Source organism: Nelusetta ayraudi, unplaced genomic scaffold, assembly GCF_046127955.1.
Source record: "Nelusetta ayraudi isolate G7.1 ecotype Tasmania unplaced genomic scaffold, CSIRO-AGI_Nayr_v1 ptg000079l, whole genome shotgun sequence".
NCBI lineage: Eukaryota > Metazoa > Chordata > Actinopteri > Tetraodontiformes > Monacanthidae > Nelusetta > Nelusetta ayraudi.
The window spans coordinates 1,108,903-1,135,611 of NW_027466129.1; the positions used below are offsets into that span (position 1 = coordinate 1,108,903).

The 26,709-nt window shown below is 48.4% G+C and overlaps 2 protein-coding genes across 4 annotated transcripts; one reads left to right on the plus strand and one right to left on the minus strand.

The window, feature by feature from the left end:
• Positions 1–2,436: 2,436 nt before the first annotated feature.
• Positions 2,437–13,171, plus strand: LOC142900103 (protein MTSS 1-like). Of its 3 annotated transcripts, none has more exons than XM_076044151.1 (15): positions 2,437–2,763; positions 4,538–4,599; positions 4,690–4,763; positions 7,636–7,720; positions 7,986–8,077; positions 8,230–8,304; positions 8,450–8,461; positions 8,872–9,029; positions 9,124–9,231; positions 9,552–9,649; positions 10,146–10,374; positions 10,547–10,774; positions 11,133–11,291; positions 11,637–11,793; positions 11,885–13,171. In XM_076044151.1, exons 1-15 carry the CDS (start codon positions 2,704–2,706, stop codon positions 12,553–12,555), a joined length of 2,268 nt encoding a protein of 755 aa, XP_075900266.1. In that variant the 5' UTR covers positions 2,437–2,703; the 3' UTR covers positions 12,556–13,171. The 3 variants fall into 3 exon arrangements, with proteins under 3 accessions (XP_075900266.1, XP_075900265.1, XP_075900267.1); XM_076044150.1 differs by having other exon boundaries at positions 2,438–2,763; positions 10,143–10,374; XM_076044152.1 differs by lacking the exon at positions 10,547–10,774 and having other exon boundaries at positions 2,438–2,763; positions 10,143–10,374.
• Positions 13,172–15,950: 2,779 nt separating this feature from the next.
• LOC142900075 (transmembrane protein 65-like) lies at positions 15,951–26,667 on the minus strand. Its single transcript, XM_076044099.1, has 7 exons — positions 23,662–26,667; positions 18,983–19,027; positions 18,320–18,387; positions 18,129–18,183; positions 17,670–17,712; positions 17,397–17,502; positions 15,951–17,277 (listed from the first exon to the last, which is right to left on the minus strand). The coding sequence occupies exons 1-7, from the start codon at positions 23,921–23,923 to the stop codon at positions 17,128–17,130; spliced, it is 729 nt and encodes a 242-aa protein (XP_075900214.1). The 5' UTR covers positions 23,924–26,667; the 3' UTR covers positions 15,951–17,127.
• Positions 26,668–26,709: the final 42 nt, after the last annotated feature.

A 26,709-nucleotide genomic window follows, 5' to 3' on the forward strand; every position in this document is an offset into this window, starting at 1 on the left:
AGTGGAGGTGCTCCTCGGGAGCTCCCTGGGACTGCTGGGGGTGCCAGGAATGTCCATAGATTTGCAGCATCAAGAACCCAAGATCGTTATGGTCCACGGGTTGACAGTCCAGTTCACCCCCGTCAGCAGTTTGGCCGTCCACAGCTCTCCAAGGTGGCTAATCCAGCGTCCGAGACCAACAGCCGGGAGTCTGATCTGTTCCCAGATGGAAATATAATTAGCCTGGGTATTACTTCAAGCCGTGGGATAATGATAATTGCCGAACGCCCCGAGTCTTCACAGGAGCCCAGCAGCCTGCCCAGACCCGTGTCTGCTCAGAAGCAGAGCAACCCGTCCTGGTCCCTGCAGGAACCGAAGCAACGTTACACATCCAGATCCCAGTCTGCCCCAAAACCAAAGGAGAGCAACCCGTCCAGTTCCTCGTCTGCGCAGGAACCGAAGCAGCGCTACACATCCAGATCCCAGTCTGCCCCAAAACCAAAGGAGAGAAAAACGTCAAGTTCCTGGCTGGCCCAGAAACCGAAGGAGAGCATCCTGCCCAGCCCCTGGTCTGCATCAAAGAGCAACCCTTCAAGGACCCCCCAAGAACCGAAGCAGGGCTACCGTTCTGGGGCCCCCCAAGAACCGAAGCAGAGCTACCGTTCTAGGACCCCCCAAGAACCGAAGCAGAGCTACCAGTCTGGGGCCCACCAAGAACCAAAACGAAGCGACCCGTTGAGGTCCTCCAAAGAACCGAAGCAGAGCTACCTATCTAGGACTCACCAAGAACCAACGCAGAGGAACCCACCCAGCTCCTGGTCAAGGCAGAAACTGAAGCAAAGCAGCCCTCATGGGTCCCCATCTACTCCCAGGCCCTGGCCTGGGATGAGACGACCACAAAGCAACCTCTCTAGAGATCCTCCATCCTCGAGCTTGTCTACAGAGGGTAGACGACGGCAGCAGCAGCAGTCACCCAGCCATAGTAAGGCCTCCAATCAAGGACTAGTTCCAAGGATGTTTATGAGCCACCTGAGACCTCAGCAGCAGGTGGCGCCCGTGTTCTACAGTTTCCAGCGTCCATAGGTATCAACTTTCTCCATTTTCTTTTTCATTGTTTCAATGTTTTGACCGCCCATTCTTCCTGCTCCAGGTGACTGTTGCTGCCGCTGCTTCTGGGGCCATTGGTGGGACGTCAACTTAAGTGAACTTTAATAAAGTGACCTGGAGAGTTTCTCTCCCATGATGACTAATTCTAATGAGTCTTTTGTTCGTTTTTTTTTTTTGTGGAGGGAGGGGGAGTTGACTTTTTTTTTTTTTTTTTTGGAGGATGGACTCTGAAACAGTATCAGACTTTTCTGATGGAAGCAGTTGACCTTCTGTCCTGACGCTGAGCTCCACCTGGCCGACTGCTGCTATTAGGGTCCTAACCACAGCTGGTGTCTCCTGCTTCCTGTCATTAAGCACAGGAAGCAGGAGACATTTGATGGGTCGGCCACTGTTCTGTCTCACTGTGCACTCAAGCGTCACTTCATCTAACTGCTCCACCGGGACATTAAATCCTCTTTGGACTCTGTTTTTAATTTTCATCTGTGCTCGAGCAGTTTTGCAGTTGGTTAAAACGTTTTAGAGCCTCCTAAGGCATTGCCAATGATAATCACACATGGGGAGATTCTCCCTGTTAAATAATTGACTGATTTGATTAAAAAAGACTATTTAATGTGCCTTAAATGCCTGATGTGATCAGGAACTGGTTTTAAAAAAATATTTATTTTTTTTCCCCCTGAAACGAAAGCCTTGACATACTTCAACGTAGTCAGTGTCTCTGCCTGGTTTTGACCACTAGGTGGTACCAAAAGACACGATTGGTGTGATCAATGTAGTGCCACTATTTATTATTCTGCTTCTGTTTGGTTCAGGACCTTTGCCTTTTCACCACTAGGTGCTGCTAAATCTCACCCACCAAGCCTCCAAAATGAAAGGAGACTCAGTGTGGCCTGTTGTAATTGAGGACTCAGTGATGTTTGTGTTTTATCACCACACATCGAGTTCCAGAAGAACGACTGGACCAGGACCTGGAGCTCCAGGGTTTGTCAAGAACAGGACTCCTGGAGCTCCAGGGTTCCCCTGGACCTCCAAGGTTCCTTAAGACACTGGAGCCCGAGGGTGCCTCAGTGTTTCTGAGGACTAGGACACTGGAATTCCAAGGTTCCTCAGGAAAATCTTCCTGAAGTTTGAGGTGCCCTTGGATTCGAACCCACAGCCTTCTGGACCAGATGGAGGGGGAGTGTAAGAAGAAGAAGAAAAAAAAAGTCAGGCTGTGTGGTTCAGCTGTTGGCTGATCATCTATTTGGCTCCGCCCCCTTCTCCTCCTAAAACGTCAAAAGCTGCGGTGGGGCTGGGCGGGGACGATGCACGCACGCGCCTCCACGCCCCTCCAGGCGCGCTCACAGCCCCCCCTCCCTCTCTCCCTCCAGTGAGGAGCGGACCTCCGTGCTGTCCAGTCGCAGCTGTGCGGCTCCAACGTGCCGCAGCGATGAGACTCTCCCGTAAACCAGCAGCCCGTGCAGGAGGTGGGGAGCCACCCGCGAGCCTCTGAGCCTCCGCTCTTCTGCACGCCCCCCCTCCCTGTCCACACCTGACCGGCGGCAGGCCCGCCCTGTTCCTGTTCTCCTCCTCCTGCCGCAGATGGAGCTGCGCAGCTCCGACTGAGCGCAGCCGCACAAGATGGAGCGGGAGTGCAGCGCGCTGGGGGGCCTCTTCCAGACCGTCATCGGGGACATGAAGGTAGGAGAACCGTGCTGCCTTCACGGACCCAACGGGGGCCGGGTTCACGCACTGGGTGTGTGTGTCTGTGCGTGCGTGCGTGCGTGTGTTTGTAATTGCGGGATTTGCGACTCGATTTGCGGTGTGTGTGTGTGTGTGTGTGTGTGTGTGTGTGTGTGTGAGAGTGTGTGTGTTAGGAAAGGTGATTTTTTTTTTTTCCCCCACTGCAGCTTCACCAGTGTCCCCAGAGAGTTAGTGAGTGATCGATCAGGAGAAAACATGACGTAGCTGTGGGAGAGAGGGAGAGACACATGTTGATCTCGTGCTCCTACGTAGTATTATTATCATATTATTTTTGGAAGGGGCTGAATTTTGGATTTGACCTATTTTGCCTTTGATGTGACGTCACTGATCAATAAACTGAGTGGATCTGGCCGTCTAAACATCGTCATGGTGGTGTTTAGGTGACTTGCAGGTTTGGCTTATAGCCACGTTAGCTTTCTACCCTCTATCTTTCTTTATATGTTGATGCTGTGATTGTATCTGGGTTTTTTTTTTGCTGCTCAAACAAAAGATTTTCTGCGACAACTGATGTCAGTTTCATGAGTGAAATTCAATGAACGAGGATCTGTTATGTTGTAGCCCCCCTCCAACCAAACATCAGGCTTTAACTGATGCGACAAGAGGAAGGAAAACACCCCCACTTTTGGTATCAGAATGTGGCTTTAGCCCCACCCCCTTTTAAAATCATGTCATTGAGAATTAAAAAGCGAAACAATCTCCTGAGAAACATTTGTTTTGGATTCTTCAATTTGGGCCCCAAGTCCTGTTGGCTAACATGGTCCTGGTACCACAGGCGGCCGGCAGGGGGCACTGGTGACGCCTTCACTGCTAGCAAAAGCCTCTATATGTCTACGATTGTTGCTAGTTGGCTAGCACCTTGAAGACACCGCCGCTGTGTGACACGTCCTTGTGGGTGTGAGAGAGGGCAAGTGGGGAGGGGCAGTGCTCACACCTGTTTGGCTGATGCTGATGATGTCATCAGGAGCAGGCGTGGGAACGCTGTCACACCCCCTGGTTAGAGAGAGAGAGAGAGAGAGAGAGAGAAAAAAGTGTGTGTGTGTGTGTGCGTGCACGTGCACGTGTGACTTCCCCCTTCCTTCTCCCCCTCCCCCCTGCTTCCTTCCCTCCTTCCCTCCTTCCTTCCTTCCTCCTCTCGGCTGCTGCTGCAGAGTCGCCATGGCAACGGTAACCAGGCGATGACGCCGGGCATCACTGTAGAAAACAAAAGACGTATACACACAAACACAAACACACACACAGGGACAAGCTGCTGCTGACAAAAGGCGACGCCCACAAAGTGGCGAGCGATGCTGATCCGGAATCACATCGTCTAAGTTGTTAAAAAAAAAAAAAAAAAAAAAAATGTTGTTTGTTTCTGGCTCTGCAGGTTTTCGTTTTAATTTTCTGCTTTTGTCGTGGCAACGTCTGATTTTGTTTTTTATTTTTTTGCCCTCTGCTGCCAACGTGGCTGTGAGGCTGTTGCACCGCAGCCTGCCACCAGGGGGCCAACAGACGGATTTTAGCTTCACCTCGGTGACATTTTCCTTCTTTTGATGAGTGTTGGCCCAAACCAAGCCCAATGTTCTGTGTGTGTGTGTGTGTGTGTGTGTGTGTGTGTGTGTGTGTGTGTGTGTGTGTGTGTGTGTGTGTGTGTGTGTGTGTGCGGAGACTTATTGTGCGTCAAAAATGAATGTGTGTGTTGTGTTTATGTGTTTTGTTGTTGTGTTTCCAGGGCAGCTACCCAGTGTGGGACGACTTCATCAGCAAGGCCAGCAAGCTACAGTCACAACTCAGGTAACACACAGACACACACAGACACACACACACACACACCTGATGATGATGATGACTCTCTCTCCCCACCCCTCCCCCCGTCCCCGGCAGGATGACGGTCGTCGCCGTGGCAACGTTCCTGGATGCCTTCCAGAAGGTGGCCGACCTGGCGACCAGCAGCCGAGGTGTGTGTGTGTGTGTGTATGTGTGTATGTGTATGTGTGTGTGTGTGTGTGTGTGTGTGTGTGTGTGCACTATGCCAGCAGCAGCATCGTCGACTCTCATTGGTTCTCGTCAGCAGCGACTGACAGGTTGTGGTGAGTTATTGACAACCAATCAGTGTGGTGGGTGTGTGCTGGCGGTGACGGGGGGAGAAGGAGGAGAGGAGAGGGGGAGAGAGGGGGAGGAGGGGGAGGTGATGAGTGGAAATGTGGCTGAGAAATAAATAAAATGTCCCATCAGAAGAGGGGAAAAAACAGAGAGAGGGAGGTGACAGTGATGGCTGGAGGAGGGGGTGCGGGTGGAGGGGGGGGGGGGGCTGCTGTCCATCATGTCCAGTTGGCTGCTGCTGCTGCTGCTGCTGCTGCTGCTGCTGGTGTTCATGGCAACAAGATGGAAATCACTGCAGGATGCAGTCACAACACACACACACACACACACACACACACACAAGCACAGTTCAGAGCTGCTGCTGCTTCCCAGTCAGCTGATCTAGCAGCCACTAGAGATAGAGCGTATAGAGTGTCTATATAGATATATGCAGTTATAGTCCTGTCTGATCTGCTGCAAAGAACCAAAACAGTGATGATGCTGCTGGTCGGACTGGTCGACCGTGCAGGATGTAACCAGAGACTAGACAACCACACACACACACACACACACACGCACGCCTCCACAAGGCATCCCAAGCCTGCAGCCTCCTCTGCCAGGCGTTATTCCAGGACCGGGTCACTTCCAGGAGGAGCTGAGAGGAATGTGGTTCAATCCACCTGACCTCTGACCTCACTGCTGTGTGGCCCAGTTACAGGCAGCGGCTCACACACACACCTCCCACTTTATGTGAATATATATACACATACATAGTTGTTTTTAGATTTGTGGCGCTAGCTTTAGCAGGTGTGGGTTTGCTCGACCCATATACTGTAGCTAATCCAGTTTTAGGTATCGGTGGCGGTGGTCCATTAGCTCACTATGGTGGATGTCCAACCACCAGGGGGCGCAAACTAACATTCACAAACAGCGCACAGGGTCAGTAACCAATTCACTCTGCTGCTGTCTCCGCTGATTGAACCACCTCGTGGCGGAGGTTTTAGCTCTTAGCACAGCCGCTAACTGTTTTTAGCATCAGTCTTGGCACGGAGGGAGTCGGGGGTGGGGGGGCGGGGGGTGGTGGAGGACTTGTGAAATATGAAGATTGTTTGGAGCTGAAATCAAAGCTAAGAGGTGGAAAACGAGCACCTGCTCCTCCTCATAAATCTCCCTGCTGTGATTGGTCAAAGGTCAGAGGGAGGATCGCGTGACAGCTAGCTAGCTAGCTCTGACTGACTGACTGACTGACTGACAGGCTGCTGGATTCACCACCCTCTTGTGTTGTTTTTACTGAGAGGAAGAAGTGGGTGTGTCCGTCTTCCTTCGACCATGTGACCTTTTTTCTTCTCTGCCTGTCATTGGCTGCCCGTTGTTACATTAGAGGCACAGTGAAGTGACCTTGTGGCCGAGTGGACACTGAAACGCATGCACGCGCGTACACACACACACACACACACACACACACACACACACACGCAGATTCCGACTGATGCAACCAGCAGGCAAGACCACACAGCTGTTGGCACTCCAGCTGTGCCCTGTGTGTGTGTGTGTGTGTGTGTGTGTGTGTGTGTGTGTGTGTGTGTGTGTGTGTGTGTGTGTGTGTGTTCAGCTGCTCACATACATCAGAGTTTTCAAATTCCAGTCTGGGATTCCAGGTCACTCCCAGTTACTAGAACGGGACGTTAAGGGGGCGGGACTTCCTGTTTCCAGCAGAGTCATTGGCCTGGAATAAAAAAAGGAGGGGTCGGGGTCAGAGGTGGTGGGGGGAGGGGGCTTAAGGGCGGCTTGGATGGGAGGTTAAGTTCTGCTCTCGTGCTCCAGTTAACCAGCTTGAAGTCACACCCACTTCCTGTCTGCTCCGCCTCCCAGTGTTTGCTCGACATTTAGTGATCATTTTATTAGAATTATGTTAAAGAATTTAAAGCTGGAAAAAAAAACCCCACAAACTTCCACCTGTCTGGGTTCCAGAAGCTGGAGGTGAATGGTTTTAAATGGTTTTAAATGGTTTGTGCTGCTGGTCAACTCCTCCCTGTTTGGTTAGCTGACTCCCTGTCTGGCTCTGAACTGCAGCTTGGAGGTCTGAACTGGTTGCCAACTGGGTCAGCTGGGTCTCTCTCTCACACACACACACACACACACACACACACACACACACACACACACACACACACACACACACACACACACACACACACGCTGTCTGCAGTCGAGTCAATCAGCTGAATTGACCAGAAGATAATTGGCTTTGACTCTGCAGCATCAGGGCACGTTTGAAAACCAGGACAGAGGTCTGGATGGATGGATAGATGAAGATGATGATGATGATGATGAATGAAATCCCAAACTTGTTGCTGCTCACAGCAGAAAAAAAGAAGAGAGTCGCTGCTGCTGTTGGGCTTTGCAGCAGTTTGTTGGATGCTCTGGCGCCCTCTGCTGGCCCTTGATAGGTTTAAATCTGATGGTTGGGAGGTGAGGGGTTTATGTGGGGGGAGTAGGAGGGGGGCAGTCAGTGGTGCATTGCAGTGCTCACACGCGCACACACACACACACACTGGGAGGCTGCAGTGTCAGGAGAGCCTGTGTGTGTGTGTGTGTGTGTCTCTGTGTGTGTTTGTGTTGTTATCAAGCTGGGTTGTGAATGTGTGTGTTTTGTGACTTCTGACCTCAGAAGTGTGTGTGTGTGTGTGTGTGTGTGTAAAGAGCCAATGAGCCTCTCACAGTGTCTGTCTGTCTGTCTCTGTGCAGGTGGGACCAGAGACATTGGCTCCGCCCTCACCAGGATGTGCATGAGGCACCGCAGCATCGAGGCCAAACTACGGCAGTTCTCCATGTGAGTGCACCGCCTGCGTGCGTGCGTGCGTGCGTGCGTGCGTGCGTGCGTGCGTGCGTGCGTGCGTGCGTGCGTGCGTGCTGAAACATTCTTGGAGAAGCTTCCGTTTGCCTGAAGTCTGATCTTCTCATTCTGATGACAGAAAATAACTACAGTATGTTCCATCTGACGTTCGTGTGTGTGTGTGTGTGTGTGTGTGTGTGTGTGTGTGTGTGTGTGTGTGTGTGTGTGTGTGTGTGTGTGTGTGTGTGTGTGTGTCTCTCAGGGTGTTCCTGGACTGTCTGATCAACCCTCTGCAGGAGCAGATGGAGGAGTGGAAGAGAGTGGCCAACACTCTGGACAAGGACCATTCCAAAGGTACACACACACACACACTTGGACACTAACCCTGTCAGCAGATGGTTTGGGTCGGTGGGCGTGTGAGGAGGTTCACCCATCTTATTGCAGTTGCATTGAAGTTGTGTTGCTGTAGTAAATGTGTGTTGTTATGTTGTTGTGTTGCTCTTCAGAGTTCAAGAAGGCCCGTCAGGAGATCAAGAAGAGGAACTCCGACACCCTGAAGCTGCAGAAGAAGGCAAAGAAAGGTCTGAAACGTTCCTCACTTCAGGATCTGACAGGAAAAAAAGAAAATCTGAGAATTTTAAACCTTCATGTTTGTTTTCTTCTTCTCTTCCTCCTTCACCTCCCCCGCCGCCTCCTCCTCCCTTCATCCTCTGCCCTCCGCTGCAGCCGACGTGTTCGGTGAGTTGTTTCCAAACATCTGAAACATCCGACCTTGTGATATCATCACGCTGGCGGTTTGTTTTTCTTAGGAAACTAGCATTAATTCTGTCAGTTTTTCCAGAGGAGGGGGCAGCAGCGCCCCCCTGAGGAAGCTCTAGTACAGGTCAAATGGATCAAAGTTGTTTTGTTTTTTTCATTTTAAGGAAGCGAGAAAACAAAAGAGGAGAGAATGTTGGGAATCTCTTCAGAATCTCGTCTAGAACACAAGGGCAATAAAACAGATTTCTGGTTAGCGGCTAGGAGCTAGCCTTTAGCGTTGCTAAGTGGCTTTTACTTGATTTTAAGTTTTTCTTCTTTTTTTTTTATCCTGCTCACCTGCAAGAAGTGGGCCGTCCTAACCATGTGTGTGTGTGTGTGCGTGCGTTCAGGCCGCGGGGACCTACAGCCCCAGCTGGACGTGGCCATGCAGGACGTGAGCGAGCGCTGCCACCTGCTGGAGGAGGCGGAGAAGCAGGCGCTGAGGAAGGCGCTGGTGGAGGAGCGAAGCCGCTTCTGCTGCTTTGCGTCGCTACTGCGGCCCGTCGTGGTCAGTCCGCACGCCAGGCCACGCCCCCACACTGCGCCAGGCCACGCCCCCTCTGACTCTGCTGTGTGTGTGTGTGTGTGTATGTGTGTGTCAGGAGGAAGAGATGTCCATGCTGGGGGAGATCAGTCACCTGCAGACCCTCACAGACGACCTCCACACTCTGACCCTTGACCCCCACAAGCTGCCCGCCTCCAGCGAGCAGGTCGGCGCCGCCCCCTTCGCCCACACACCTCCCAAAAGCATTAAAAAACACACAATAAAAAAAAAATCAGTCTATAATTTTTTTTTTTTCTTAAATTTCTTTTTAATTCATATCATCTTTTCTTCTCTATTGCACTACATGTTGCTGCAATTATGCAAAGGTCCCCAATTTGGGATAAATAAAGGTGTTCTATTCTATTCTATTCTATTGTACACTAATTCTCAGACCCCCCCCCAAACCGCACCCCACCCCCGACACTGTGTCTTGTCCAATCAGAATTGCCTCCTCTCTAACCGGGTCCCACCCACTCTCCTGGTCAGGTGATCGTGGACCTGAAGGGCTCCGACTGCACCTGGTGCTATCAGACTCCGCCCTCCTCGCCGAGCACCACCACGTCCAGGAAATCCAGCATGTGCAGGTTGGTTAGCCTAGCCTAGCCTAGCCTAGCCTGGCCTGGCCTGGCCTGGCCTAGCCTAGGCGCAGTTCAGCTAACCTCCCGATGGCTACCGTCCAAAAACAGTCCACACGTTTTAGCCGCTAACAAGCTAATGGCAACATTTTTTAATGTGTACTCTGCTCCTGGTGGTCAGGATGTGAAACTACAAAAAAAAAAAAAGAACATTATTCTAAGAATATTTGATGGAAAGATTTATTCTGACATTAAATTGTCTTATAAACGTTTTGAGTTTTTGCCTCAGTGACTTTCACCCTGAGGAAGTACCTCCAGTCTGCCACTAGATGGTAATAAATAGTCCTGAAAACAAATTGGTGTTTGCCGTAATTGAAAATGTATGTGACTGTAGCCGCTTGGTGCTTTTTTTTCATGTACGTTCTTCCGGTACGGCTTGACCCTTGACCTTTGACCTCTGCCCGTCCACCTGCGTGTGTGTCCCGTCGCTGCGTGTCTGCAGCAGCCTGAACAGTGTGAACAGCAGCGACTCCCGCTCCAGCGGCTCCCACGGCCACTCCCCCTCCGCCCACTTCCGCTTCCGGGCGTCATCGTCGTCGTCGTGGTCGTGCTCGGCCCCGCCCCTACAGGCTCCGCCCCGCCTCTCCTCCGTCTCCTCCCACGACTCGGGCTTCATCTCCCAGGACGCCGGCACCTCCAAGTCGCCCTCGCCAATGCCACCGGACGGCTCGCAGGTGAGGTGGCAGCGGTTGCGGTGGTGGTGCGGTTTCTGCTCCTTCCTGCCTGCAGAGGGCAGCACCACACACACACACACACACACACACACACACACACACACACACTCCTTTCTGTCCATCACCTCCTGACCTTTTCCCTCGGCCTCTCCCCTCATCCGCTTGCCATCAGTCGTCCAGTGGTTTCGACCATCATGCTGCCCCCTGCCTGCAGGAAGGGGTACTGCAGGACCTCCACCCTCCATACGTCACCTCCTCCTCCTCCTCCTCCACCTCCATCCCCACCATCTCCACCACCTTCTCCTCCTCCTCCTCCTCCTCACCCATGTGGCCATGGTCTTGTTTTGGCTCCGCCCACTCGGGGGACTTCCTGCCATCGTCCAGAGTACCGTCCTGGAAGGTTTGCCCCCTTGCTGATGTCACTTCCTGTTCCTCTTCATGTTCATATCAGCTCTGAGTCTGTTTTTTTTTTGTTTTTTTTTACATTTATTTCTTTGATCGTCACTTAATCAATCATCCTGCTTCAACTCATTTCAGCGCCTCCTCAGGCTGTGATGGACTATCATAGTCACTCAGAACAAAAGGAAACGTGTCTCGACAAATATCAAACAAATAACCGTTTTTCAAATAAAGGATAGATTGCGGTATTTTTATTTGCTCAATTTAAACCAAATTCAACACAATTATAAAACAATTGAAAGCGTGAGAGCTGTGCCGTCATGACGCCGCCCCCTGCCTGCCTGGCCGTGTGTGTGCAGGACTGGACCAGACCGGGTCCCTACGACCAGGCGCTGCTGGTCAACACCGTGAAGAGGAGCAGGGATCCTAGCGGACACCAGCAGGGCGGCGACATGGCCCACAGCCAGGGGGAGGACCCTCGGCTGCTGAGGGGGAGTCACTCGATGACATCACACAAGGTCAGGGGTCGTCCGGAGGCGCCTTTTTTTATTTTATCTGACTGCTAAAGGTTTGAACGACTGCTTTTTTTCATGGAACCATGTTGATAAGCTCATTAGGCCACACCCCCTCGCCAACAAATGTTACCTTGCAGTAAAGAGTTAAAAGTGACAAAAAAAGTGAGTTTTCATAATGCTGCATTTTTTTGAGTCCAGTAAGTGAGTGCACTGAATTTCAGTGTATTTCTGTGCAATGACAATATCTATTGATCTGTCTGCCTGTCTGTCTGTCTGTCTGTCTGTGATGTTTTTAAGTTGTCGTGTCAACAAACCAAAGACTAAACTTTTCCCCACTCCCCCCTGCAGGAGGAGCGGGAGGCCCACGAGGAGCTGGCCCGGGTCCTGGCCCGGGGCCTCCAGCTGGACATTCACGGCTCCAGCAGAGACTCAGTGCAGGGATCCAGCGGCTACAGCAGCCAGACCACCACACCCTGCTGCAGCGAGGACGCCATCCCAACACATGGTACACACACACACACACAGACACACACACACACACACACACACACACACACACAGGAGACGCACCATGTGACCAGAACTTCCTGTTCCAGACTGTGACTTCTACTCGGTGGTGGTCGACCAGGACGTCGAGGCCTTTGACAGGTGCAGCTCCACCCTCCCACGGAGCGCCGAGCAGGGCCCCTCCCACCGCCGCCTGTTCCCGTCCAAGAGACCCTCCTCCTCTTCTTCCACCTCCTCTTCGTCCTCCTCCATCTCTACCCCTGGCCCCGCCCCCTCCATCAGCACGCCGGGCGTGGCCACCATCCGTCGCACGCCGTCCTCCAAGCCCCTCCTCCTGCGCCGGCCCCCCGGCCCAGGGCTGGGTCCCATCCCCATCCGGACCCCCGTCATCCCCGTCAGGACCCCCACCGTGCCCGAGCTGCCGGGTCTCTCCAGCAGGGCGGTGCCGCAGGAGGGTGGGAGCACGCCGCGGACGCCGCCGTCGCCTGGCTGGGGGGCGTGGCCCTCCGGGGAGGGGGCGGGGCTGGACCCGCCTACTCCGCCGCCCCCACAGCAGCAGCAGCAGCAGCAGCAGCACGGCGGGCGCAGCAAGTGCGAGTGGGAGCGGCAGTCCCTCCCCCACGCTCTTCCTCTCCCCCTCCCGGAGCTGCAGGAGGAAGTGGAGCTCGGCGAGGTGGACGACTTCCTGGTGGCCATCCGGCGTGGCGTGCGGCTCCGCAAGGCAGAGACCGACGACCGCTCGGCGCCGCTCATCCACTGAGGGAGAGAGAGAAAACACGATGATGTCATCGGTGTAGTCGTTGAGGAGGTTTCAGATCCTCAGCTGGTGGAGTCTCAGGACCCACATTCTTTTTTCCTTATCGTGAAGTCACGATCAATGGAAGCGTATTGCTGCCACACTAGGAAATAAAACACCGGGGTCATTATCAAGTTTTAACGTGAAACTGTCACGTTATTTCGTAATAATAACACACAGAACAACATGACAGTTTCACGTTATAATGCGATTAATGTGATACGGAGAACAATTTTTTTCTATTGTAGCAGCAATGTGCTTCCGTAAATTACCCAAATTTATTTCACAAAAATAACAACGCTAGCCCACTTTCATTCAGGCATCGTAAATAAAATTATTGAATTGAATTGTGTATCCTGAAAATTAAAGAAAAAAACAAAAAAATAAATAATTAATGGCCTGCAAAGCCACGACCCAATCAAAACCAATCAAAACAGCCCTACAATCCACTTTTGGGTTGCAACCCACCAGTTGAGGAAGACTGCTGAAGAAGAAGAAGAAGAAGTAGAAGAAGAAGGGGAAAAGACGAGGACTTTTGAGAGTTCGTACATAAATGCCAACGTTTTGGAGGAAAAGGCGGGGAAACGGACTCATCACAGTGAATAAACAAACCCTTTCACCATGTCAGCTGCAGGGGGCGACATGGAGGACCTGAAAATATATTGAAAATTCAAAGGTGCCATGTTTTGACGATGGTGCGTTCATGGGATCTGAAGATTGAACCGTTTTCCTGTTCCAAGGAGCTTCAAGACCCTGTAGTCCCACCCCCGTTGTCCACTAGAGGTGCCAAAAGACTGCTTGTCAAACTGAATTGAAATTTATTTATTTTGTTTGGGTTTTTTTACATTTCTGGGTGTTCAGAAATCGTTGGAGAAAAAAAAAGACTTTTTTGTCTACATGAGTTATTATAGTATTTTTAGATCCACCTGCTGCTATAAGAGTCCCCTCTCACAATCAATCATTAGATTTAAAAACAATGTAATTAGCTCATTTATTGAGTTAGATTTAACGCAAATGTCGCTTTTGCTACGGTTTAGCTGTGTGGATTAGCGTTGATGTGTTCTAGTGTCCAGATGACTTCCTGGTTCTGGATTAGCGTCGATGTGTTCTAGTGTCCAGATGACCTCCTGGTTCTGGATTAGCTCATCAGGTAAACCTCGGCTAATTTGTAGAAATAATCCCACCGTGCTGACGAAATGACGAGAGAAATCGGACGATTCCTGAGGAAAATCTTTTCCTCGGTCTGACGGCGACCTGCGATGGTGCAGTGCGACGTGTTTTTCAGGTGGTCAAATGCTTCAGTCTTCACCATGTTGGAGGTCGTTGGCCACAAGAGAGTTTCATTGTCATCCTTTTCAAAGTTTGAGACTTTTTCCCTCTGTGGCCAGCTAGCTAGCTAAAGCTAAATTGAAGATCATTAGGCCGAGCATTTGTTTTAGCCCAAGAACAGAGCACGCTAGCTATCTAGCTATCTGGGGGCTAATAATTCAATAGCAAAGTAACAGCGTTTACTCTTGCTGTGAACAGAGTTCCTAAAGTTGTGAGAAGTTGTGCAGAAATTTCCATTGCAACGAATCATCAAATATTTTCAGGGTTTTCATCAAACTTCAAGGACGGTCCAACTCAAACCGTCCTGTCCTGTCATTGTGGGGTTTTTTTTTTTAGTGAAATGTAATTCATCATTTTAATTAGCTAACATCAATGTAGTGTAGCAACCAAACTGACTGTCTGACCTTTTTGTTGAACATTTTCTACAGCATCAACCCCCAACATGCGGCCGGATGAGGCTGAGTAACTGAATCATATAAATTACCACGCGTTGATGACAAACAAGTATATCCTGCTGTGCAATGATGTACATGTAATACCTTAAAATATATAAATTTTTATTTATATATATATATATATATATATATGTATATATATATATATATATATACATATATATATATATATGTAAAAACAATGTATTAGCTTGTTCCTGCTAAATGTCTGATTCCCTGTGAGCTAATAAACTTGACGTGTGTTAGCGACTGATTAGCAAAACAAGTTAGAAATAGAAAAATTTCCCTGTTTCAAGTGAATGAACTTGCAGAGATCTGAGAAATATATATTTTCCAGTTTGGAAATAAAAATATTTGAGTTGTACGAAGACTTAAACCAACGTTCATCGAGTAACCTGGTTTCCACTCAGACCTTTTCCCTCATTTTAATTATCGTTCATTTTTTGTTTCCAAACCTCAAAATGTTCTTTGTCATAACTTGAGCGGTAGATTTAATATGCATGTTGTCTTTTCTAAGTTAAGAAAATACAGATTTTTACAATTAAATTCTTATTTTCTACTGAAACTTTGTTTTTTGGCATCAGCTGATCCAGTTTCCACGTCCGTCGATGTTTATCCGTGTTTTTGACGTTGTGATGCCTGAAGTTTCTCTGTGTGTGCGCGCAGGTCAACGAGAACAATCGTGCAGCTGATGCGACCGTGTGACGCGTATGAAGCTGAATGTTTGAACCTGTGAGGACAATAAATGATCACGTTTGCTAGCTTGATTCTTCACTCATCAATGAATGTGTTTGCACAATGTCAACGTTTCCAACACTTCACGTTCGGCCCAGCAACTGGAAGGAAGATTTAACAGGACAACGAAGACCTGAGGTGTAAACTTTCACCTCAACAGCTGAGGGTTGGATTCTTATTAGACAGTGGAAAATGTCCCTCAACAACAAGACAAAGGGTGAATTCCAATTCCTCCCTTCACCCTCAATCTCAAAAATGCGCGCTCCCGCGAGGTGCGACTGCTGTCCCAATTCTAAGAACGTCAAGTTGAGGGACGAGATTAAGGGCTGTATCGCCCTCAATATTGAGATTCTCCGGCACCGCCCTTGGGAGTAAGGGCCACCCAGAAGGCATTGCGTAAAATGGCGATGAAAAAAGCGATCTACAAATGGAAGTATTTTCTTAGTTAATAAAGATATAAATATTAGCTCTCTGCCCTGAATATCGTCATGTGACAATCTGTCTCTGGGAGGAGGAGGGGGGCTGAGGAGGGGTGGTAAGCGGGGGGAGAAGGGGGAGGAGCTATAGGCTGCGGTGTGGAAACGCTAGCGGGATTTACTCAACATAAAAAGAGTGTTCTATGAAAGTTTAGCATAAAAAAGGCAAAATCTCCAAAATCCGGAAAAAAAGTCATAGTATACACTATAAATGTTTTCCAGGGGCCAAGAAATAAAGTCCCAAATCATCCTGAAACTCTCAGGAATTACTGCTCATCTTTTTTTTTTTTTTTAAGGGTCAAAAATAATTAAAAAGTGTTCATACCAAATACAAATGAATTGAAATTTACGAAACATTCACTCGTTCACTTTTAGCCAATTTTATTTCTAATCATTCTCATAAAATTAACATTGACTTGATATTTTCCCGCATGAAGCAACAAGAATGATGGGACATGATGGGACTCCCGCTGTGACTCCAGGTCCATGACGTCACCCACCAACGCACACTACACTTCCAGGCTGTGAAACAGCTCCTGTGCACTAGGTGGCAGCAACTTTTTTTTTCCACCCGTCATCACATCCAAACAGCTGCAAATGATGCGGAAGAAAAAATAATAAACACACACACACACACACACACACACACACACACACACACACACACACACACACACACACACACACACACACGCGTCTCACGTGTTCTGCCAGACAAAAACGTGATATTTTTACCGCAAACAAAACAAATATTGACACAATGAAATTTTGTCGATTTTGCGAGAACAGAAACATTTTAAAATTTGTTCAATACTAAACATGATTTTTTTTTCCATTAAAATAAAAACATTAAATTAACGCCAACCTTTTCCTTCTTCTTCTAGTGTTGATGATGATGATGATGATGATGATGATGTACTAGTATTTGACTTTATAAATTAAATAAACTCTCCTCAGGATAAAAACCCACGAGCGACAGAAAGAGAGGGACCATAAAAGTGGGCAGTTCCAGTTTCCTGTCAGGAGGGTCAAAGTTCAGCGACTGGTGAGAGCGCTCCCCCTACTGGCTGCTGCTGCTCACACTGTGTGAATGTCACGTGACCTCAAGATGCACGAGGCCGGGGCTTCTTAATCTGGAGTTTCAGCTGTGAGTCTGCAGATCCTAACTGACCAGCAGGGGGCAACAGGCAGGTTGATCAGGTTCACAGCTGTTCTCCTCAGCCCACTTTGGTTTTTGGAAGCAAAATTAAATTTGAACAAGTGAAACAACTTATTATCTTTAGCATTATTTTAATTATCATAATAATGATAATAATAATAACTATTATTATTATTATCCTTATTTGGTCTCAGCAGGCCAACTGTTCTTAGTGTTTTGGAAGAATCCCATCCTTGAGCTCTGATTGGTTCCTGCTGCTCGTCGACTCGACTCGTCGGGTCTGTTGGTCAGCTGACCTCCAGACGGCTGAGAGCCTACGGAAGTCGTAGGGTTAAAAAAAAAAAAAAGTCAGATGAGCCAATCAGAGTCGGTCCGATCTTCATTAGGACGACGCCGACGCCTCCTTCTGCTGGCCTGGCCCCGCCTCCTTTTGCTGGCCTGGCCCCGCCTCCTTGCCGTGGTCGTCATCCCCGATGAAGAACAGCGGGAACATCCCCAGAACGCAGCCGATGAAAACCCCGATGGCTTTTCCCTGCAGGGACACAGTTTGACCTTTGACTCTCAAAATAAAAGCACGACATCCTGACTGACTGGTTGACAGACTGACTGAGTCACTGACTGATTCACTGATTCACTGACTGATTCACTAACCATGTGGGAGCTCAGCCTGGTCTGCCACATGTCGGCCTGTTTGGGCGTCAGATCAGGAACCTGCATCCCCAGTCTGGAGGCCAGAGCCTCCACATAGCCTGCAAGGCTGACCACACACACACACACACACACACACACACACACACACACACACACACACACACACACACACACACACACACACACACACACACACACACAAATAAATTCATTTACAACAATGGAATCACTCATCAATCAATACTTAGAGAAGAGGGAGGAGTTTAGTCTCACCCGAGGCCGGCCAGGTCCGACACCAGGTTCCCCAGAGCTGCAGCTGCGCACGCACACACACACACACTGGATTTAAAGACTGACACACAACGTGACTCTGATCTACAGACCATCTGTGCCAGAATTTTTTTTTTACATCAACATTACAAATTTCTACTGGCGATCAATAAAGTATCCATCCATTTATCTATCTATCTATCTATCTATCCATCCATCCATCCATCCATCTATATCTCCTTCAACAGTTTCCGGCGAAACCTCCAAAATGAATTCAAGAAGGAAATCAACAGAATTTAGAATTCTAATGGTTCTTCTCCTTGCACTATATTGTGGCTGTAATTATTTAAATGTCACTAATGAGGGATCAATAAAGACTTTAAATTCTATTCTGTTCTCTTCTACTCAATGAAAACCCATCAGGTGAGGCTGGAGGCGAGAGAAAAGGGGGCGGAGCCTCACCGGCCATGGTGGAGATCCCCAGCGTGACGCCTATGGAGAGCTCGATCTGGGTCCCCTGCAGAGGTGTACACACACACACACACACACACACACACACACACACACACACACACACACACACACACACACACACTCAGTCAGCTGAGCCTCAGCTGATCCTCAGAGATCTCGTGCAGACATTGTGGACTCACGGCGGCGATCATGATGGCGTTGTCCAGGAAGCCGAAGCCGATGAAGGGGATGCAGTTGTGCAACACCACTGGAGGGAAACAAACAAAGACAAAATAAAGTTCAATCTCTACTTCAAAAAAATTCTAATAAACTTAAAATTCTTATCACTAATGCAGAGTTTATGTTTAGACGCTACAGCCCAACACCAATTGAGCTGTGGCGTCTTCAAAGGCAGACAACCAGCAGGTGGCGCTAGTGAGCAGCAGACAAATTAATATGACACAGTCTCTAGGCTGGACCTTCTGTCTGTCTGTCTGTCTGTCTGTCTGTCTGTCTGTGCAAACTGTGTGACAATAGACTGCAGCTACAACCCCTGGTCAGTGAGGGGAGCTGCTGCCCAAACTGCCAGCTGTTCCAGCTCCAGACCTGCTGCTGCAAAATGCAATGCAGTGATTCTTACATGAGAAAGGTTTTTTTAGTTTCACCTCCAATAAAGGGAGAGTTTGCTGCGTTTTAGTGCCTTTTTTTATTTATTTATTCATTATTATTGATTCTGCTCTCTCCGCTTTTTAAGAGTTCTCTGGCCCTGGACGAGAGGAAAGGCAGTGTGTGTGTCTGTGTGTGTGTGTGTTAGGGTTAGTGTGTGTGTTTGGAGCTGATGATAATGATGCTCCGTCTCTCACCATATCTGATCTGAGCTGCTGTGGGCGGCGACGGCTCCAACGTCTCTGCAGGCAGAAGAAGAGGAGGCAACATCAGAGCTCAGCGATCGACAGCTTCTACATTCTCTACATCTACGTCTGCATAGAAAACATGCTTTCCATAGAGAACCAGGAGATAAAGAAGCACAGAATCGTGGAAACAGACACAAGCGTCAACCAATCAGGGTCCAGAAAACCTCCCAAAGGCCCCTCCCCCTTCCTGATGCATCAGGTATACACACATTACAAACACACACATGTATTTATATGTACAAACACACATAGATTTATATCTGCTTATGCTCTGAACAGCAGGATGTGTTTCTTCCTTAAAGAAGAGGCTGTTTTGATTTGGAAGGACGGCCTTCTGTGATTGGCCGACAGACAGGGAATCACTATTCCCTGTCTGAACACGGCAACATTAAATGAAAGCACAGCTCACAGCCGTTTCAGATGCCTGAACTACTTCCTGTGTGGAAGCAAAGAGGAAGTGGCAGGGGAGAAAAAACAACTTCCCGCAAACATGGTGTCGAGTGCGGCAGCCTGGCGTGGAGGCCGTCGACACTGCGTCAGCTCAGGAGATGAATCTCAATTCACGCGTGGAGCTGAAAATAACCAGCTGCACTCTGGGAAATAAAATAACCCACTTCCACCAAGCAGTGGCGGCGGCGAGAGAACAAACACAGCGAGCCGGGAGGAAAAGCAAGCAGAGATACATCAGAGCCAACACACACACACACACACTTTCTTTGTGAAGCTGACTTCCTTCATCTCGACTCCAGATCTGCCACTATTGGCAACTGTGTGTGTGTGTGTGTGTGTGTGTGTGTGTGTGTGTGTGAGATTAATTAGCGATCTGCAGATGCTCCATCAGATGTCTCCTGCCAGAATTTAGGGACACATTGCACAGTGGAATAGAACACACGCATTCTACACCTGGGACCAACACACACACACACACACACACACACACACACACACACACACACACACACACACACACACACACACACACACACACAGATGAAAACACAACATTTAATTCTGATATGGGACTGATTCTCACTTCCTGAGAGACAGTGAGTCTGAACTTAACACCAGAGACAGAAGAACCAACAGGTTCTGGTTCTGGTTCTGGTTCTGCGCTGACATGACTGAGCTGCAGCAGTCTGACGGAGCGGAAGAAGCTGCTCATTACCCAGCAGCCTTTGCAGAGAAGGTCAGGAGGCTCTGGCAGCACTCGCTAACATCTCACCACGTTGGCGTCAGGCCTCCTGTTCTTCTTCTTCTTCTTCTTCTTCTTCTTCTCTGGTGTTTAGCTCATTAGCGAAAAGGAAGGGGAGGTTTAGGGAGACCATAGAGCTGCTTATTAGTGAGGACTCTGGATTCAGTTCCTGCACAATTAGCATGTGAAGGTCCGAGCCTGCTAATCAACAGTCCAGAACAGCTAAGGCTGCTGCTGCTGCTGCTGCAACACATTAATATTAGAACTGGAAGCTGATTATCATTTTGTCCCATAAACAAAAGTGGTAAAATGCCTGTTTAAGGTTTTTTCCTCCTGGAGAACAGAAATGAATTTGATGTGTTCACATTTTTTGACAGCAGTAGATGCCAAAGCAATGTCACAATGACAACGTAGTGCCTCCTAGAGGTCAAAATTGATCTGGTGACTCTCCAAACTGAGACTCCAGCTTTGAAGTCAATGAGGCAGCTGTGATCACTGACCAGTTGACTGGATGTAGTCTGGAACATCTGATTAAAGCTTATCATTATTGTTATTACCATTACAGACAGAGAAACTGTTGTTTTGGGCTTGACTTAACCTTCCAACTGACGAGCAACAAGAGACCTAAGAGCAACAACAAACGCACAACTGCGACCTTTAAAATCTGCCACAGAGTGTCGACTGAGATTAGCGGCGGCCGGCCAGAGCGGCCACCGTCCGGCCCCTCGAAAGCAGAGGAGCAGGACGATTATCGGCTCAGCCGGCGCAGGAAACCGGGGGAATAGACGACTTCAAATCAATGCAGTCTGCAGTTTAAACACACACAGATACACACGCACACACACAAGCATACAGTGAACATCGACTGGAGCAAAAAGAAAATCTGCAAAAGTGGCTCCCTGAATCAAACTCAGAAAAGAATTGTTGAGCTGGAAGCAGCAAACAGATTGTATTTCCATTGATGCTTCAGTAAAAGCCCTCTGAAGTCAAAATGTATTAAGTTATCATCGAGGGCTTCCGTTTAAAAAAAAAAACAAAACCCTGAGGGCTCTCAGCAGGAATTATACTGTGACTGAGACGCTCAGAAAAAGACTTGACTCGCTGGTTTTTCCTGCGACACTGCAGAGTGAGTCACTCCACTTCCTTCCACTTCCAGAGCTTCTTTTTCCCACTCTTGAACCAATGAAAAACACCTTCAGGTGGTTAAAAAACCACCGAGATGGTAAAACAAACACTGCACAACGAGGACCTGGTGATAAAATAAGACAAGCTCAGCGCTGAGGAGTGTTTGGAATGTTAAAGGAATGTTTCAGGAATGTCTGTTGGAAGGAATATTTGTTCACAACACGTTGGCCCGGTTTGGCTGCGCACACGCCTGCAAATTAACTGTTTTACTCCAGGTGGGTGGGTGCGTGTTGGTCTACTTTAACACACACACACACACACACACACACACACACACACACACACACACACACACACACACACACACACACACACACACACACACACACACACACACACACACACACACACACAGATCATGACCAGCGAGTGTCGGATTTCCACGTCAGCTGAGATGTTGTGACCTTGCCAAAAGCCAAAATTAGATGTGAAGGTTCCTTCACTGCCAGTCAGCCAGAATGTTTGCATGAACACAGTTGTTGTTGATGAAGCAGCAGCAACAATAATAAAGACAGCATAGTGATATAATTGCAATAATCAGATCAACATGTTTAAATGGTACCTCTACAACTATAAAGTCAACAGTTTGACTGAGGACAAAACTCTGACAACTTGGGTTACTGTTCTTAAAAGGGAAGATTTCACGACTGCAGACTCATCTGCTTTTGCTTGACGACGCTGAAGTTGGCGCCACATTCGCCGCGGTGCTTCTTGGGTTTCAATGTCACCTTAAACAAAAATTCCACAATTTGACCGCTAGATGGCTGTGCTTATCCCAACACTTTTCAACATATAAAATTCAGCAAATCATTGTGTCTATGTTGAGGTGGATTTTTTCCAAAATTATACAGTAGAAATGGACATGTGAGGTATCATTGTATACACTGTATACACTATAACAATCAGTTGACATATTTCACGGGAAATAATTTTTGGAGCCACTTGCTTTGTCATCAGGATCCCTCAAGAAGTGCACACGCCAGATTTGGGGCTTCTAGCGCGTGAGGAACCCAAAAACCCTAACCCTAATTTCAGCCTTAAGTGTAACCCTAACCCTAATTTCAGCCTTAACGCTAACCCTAAAGCCATACAAGTCTATGGGGGTCAAAGTTCAACTATGTCCTAGAGACTCTGGGACACTTGCTTTTTCATCAGGAGCCCCCAAGAAGCACCCACGCCGAATTTGCCAATGGTAAAGTTGTCAACTTTGGAGTCCCACCAAAAGGCCAAACATTATTTCCCGTGAAATATGTCAACTGGTTGTGATAGTAGAGCTCCCATGCTTTACAACGATACCTCACATGTCCATTTCTATGGTATAATTTTGGAAAAAATCCACCTGAAATACTGAAAAATACTGTGATGTCAATGGTAAAGTTGTCAACTTTGGAGTCCCACCAAAGGGCCAAAAATGATTTCCCATAAAATATCTCAACTGATTGTGATAGTAGAGCTCCCATGCTTTACAATGATACCTCACATGTCCGTTTCTACTGTATAATTTTGGAAAAAAAAATCCACCTCAACATAGACATAATGATTTGCTGAATTTTATGTTGAAAAGTGTTGGGATAAGCACAGCCATCTAGCGGTCAAATTGCGGAATTTTTTTAAAGGTGGAATTGAAACCTAAGAAGCACCGCGGCGAATGTGGTGCCAACTTCAGCGTCGTCAAGCACAAGCAGATGAGTCTGCAGTTCACATGTACAGATAATAATAATAATAATAATAATAATAATAATAATAATAATAATAATAACCTAGTAAAATCTGGGCCATAAACATTTGACGACTTAAATAGGACACTGAGAATTTAAAATCAAGGTGTCTTAAAATATTCTCAAAATCAAATATCCATAGGTTATGTGATTACACTGGTCACGCGAGCGTTTGAATAATCTGGGTAAAACGGAATAGTGGCGCACATGTAAACGAGGCTCACAGTGTGGTGGGCGTGTCCAGCAGCAGCAGAGCACGCCCTCTTGCCCCCGCCCAACTGCTTGAGTCTCCCCGTTGGAATCATTTCCCACGGAAGTTTCTCTGTTTCGCCTGTCGATAAAAGGCGGGAAGACGCCGGCGCGTGACTATCCTTCACCCTGCACACACACACACACACACACACACACACACACCTGTGAATCATTACACCGGGCGGAGTGTAATGATTCCACTGGTATGGTGTGTGTGCGTGTGTGTGTGTATGTGCGCGGCTGGCTGGGGGGAGGGGAGGCCCCGCCCTCAAGTCTCCTACCCTGTGCGACGGCGATGGACTCGAAGGTCTGCAGCTCGTGGAGCAGACACCTCCTCTCGGCCGGCTGGAGGCGGTAGATGAACTCCTTGGCGCCCTTCGGCGAGTTGAGCGGCTCCTTGGGCTCGTTCCGCCCGCGCGTGCCCATGCAGCGCGCTCCCGCCGCGGCCTCGAGCATCAGCCACGGTCCCGCCGCCGGTAACTTGTGTAGGGCTACCGGCGCCTGCCGGAGCAGGAGGAGCAGGGTGGGCGCTCTCAGCAACATGGTAGCAGCGCGAATAAACAGCACCACAAGTCGGCGCAAAGCCAAAAAAAAAGAGACGAGTAATAAAAATAAAGTGCCGGGAGTTGTTGTTGTTGTTATTGTTGTAGTTGCTTTAAAAAAACAAAAAAAAAAAACACGTCGTCCGTCAGGGAGGACCGGCCACAAGTTCGCCGTGTTCGGCCCCTTTAAACGTGAAACGGTGACTTCAGTCCGAAGCCTTCTTTCTTCTAACTTCCGGCCACGCCGACACGTCCTCTGGTCGCCTCCGCTGCCCTGCCGAAGAGCGCTCGCATGATTCCCTGGCCAGCCGCCGGTCAGGACTTCACCGCCTCAACTTCTCCTGCTATGCTGCTGCCGAGGAAGGAGAGCGAGCACCGCCTGGATGATTCCGTCAAGTCGGAAGGAACCCGCGGCATGCTTCCGCGACACCTTTCAAAATAAGATCTCGCACTTCCGCTAAATCCTTCACAGAAAAGGAGTTTAAAGAACCAGCCTTAGTGCCTTAAATTCGCCGTCAATACCACCGTCAGATGGCAGAACCACCTTACCATCTGCCGGTAAATTTGTTGTACTGCACATAGCAGGTATAATCTGTTCTATATTGGCGTGAACGAAGTGGTCAAAACAGATATATTCACTCCTGGGACAATGTAAAAGATTAACTTTTATTATTTACATAATTTCTCTTTTTCTTTGAAATAAACAAAAGGCAAAATGAACAACTTATGTTTCTTTTCTTTTAAAAAGCTCCCAGAACAATCAAACTAGGAATCAAAGTCCTTCATAGCTGAAACAATAAAAGCACTGCTTTTCCACACAGTCGGAGCCTTTCCTCTCTGTCCTTACTGCCTGACGTCTCTCTGAGCACCTGAGAGCAACAAGTGCAGGGTCAAAGTCAAACCCCCTTTCAAGATGTTCAGGCTGTGCAAGTCTAAACCTTAGAATACTTCAGACTAATGAGTGTGCTCGAGGAGGAGCTTTTTTTTAAAAAAAAAAATAAAAAATTTTTTAAATAAAAATTCTTCAGCAGTCCCGTCAGTAAAAGGTGAAGGTTTTCCTGCTGCTGTGCAGTAAAAGCGGCGGGTCAAAGTTCAGGAGGACGGCCAGAAAGAGTTCCCACTCAAACAGTTTCACCGCCGCTGGGAAAAGACCACCCGCCACCCCCCCATCGTCCAACACATGTAAGTGTAGCCTCCAAAAGAACATTTTTACATGCAGAAGAAGTCTTTTAATTCAGAAATACTCTGACCCTGAGACTAGGAGCAGTCTGAGCCAACTTGTCTGTACCAGCAATTAGAAACTAAAATCAAAAAGGTGCATTTCGTGAATAATAATAATAAAACCATTGAAGACTGAAACTAACGTACAAAAGTGGAGATGGGAAGGAAGCGTGGCACCTTTCTGGACTCACAAACGTCTTTCGCTCTGCTGAACGTAACATTTGAGCCGTCAAGTGGGAAAAAAAACCCAAATACTGAAATGATCTGCGGAGACATGAAAGTGAGAATGGTGATCCTACAGCAGGAGGACGTCTGTGTGCACGCGTTTGTTGTGTTTATATGTACAAGAACGTACACAAAATGTAAGCCAGGTCGCACAAGAGACCAAGTAGTAGTAGTAGTAGTAGTAGTAGTAGTAGTAATGAGGCGGTGGAGGTATTTCAGAGATTGCGGTTGTGAAGTCAGACTGATCAGGAAATAAAAGAAACACACACACACAAAAAAAAAACTTTCTCCTCTTTCTCTCTCTTCTGTCTTCATTCAGGACGAGTGTCACACCTCTGTTCCTTCACAGGACAAAACTGTGAAGCAAGTGGCAACAAACAAGAGCTGCAATCCTGTCGGGAACACTCGAGGTTGCTTTGCTGAAGGCCCTGTGTGTGTGTGTGTGTGTGTGTGTGTGTGTGTGTGTGTGTGTGTGTGTGTGTGTGTGTGTGTGTGTGTGTGTGTGTGTATTTACATCACTCTGAGAGAGGCGTGACTTGATGGTTTTCGGCTCCGCAGGAAACCAGACAAGCGCTGCTTTTGGTGCTGATGAATCTGTTTGACTGATTCACTGACTGACTGATTCACTGACTGACTGGCTGGCTGAAGCTCAGGTGGTCGGATGTTGCTTCACAGTTTTGTCTTCCAAGAACATTAAAGGTGTTTCTGCATCTTTTTAAGACATCAGCTCAACACATTGTTGTTGTCGGCAGGCGCACACACGCACACACACACACACACACACACACACACACACACACACACACACACACACACACACACACACACGCTGCAACTGTGACACCACCAACAGACTCGTGACCCCAACAACGATCTGCTAGTTTGGCCAGAAACTTTGGTTTCCTCCTCCATCTTCCAACCATGGAGTAAATATTGGATGCACCAGCTGTGTGGAAACCCCTCTTTAACGTGTGACTCCTCCAGCGGCCACCAGGAGGCCCCAGACAAACGTCCAGTTTAACTTTAATTTCCCGCCGCCCACTGACAAAGTCAAGGCGTTGCTAAAATAATCTAAACTACGCTAATGCTTTGTGAACTGGCCAAGAACAATGGCGCCCGTGGCCCACTAGAGGGGGCTCTAGAGAGTCGTGGTGATGTTTGAACAGTCGACGGAGCAGCAGTGAAACACAGGTTTTTTTTTTAGTGAAAACAGGGATTAAAAAAAAAAAAAGAAGAGTTTTTGGTACCGCAGCCTCAACACACACACACACACACACACACACACACACACACACACACACACACACACACACACACACACACACACACACACACACACAC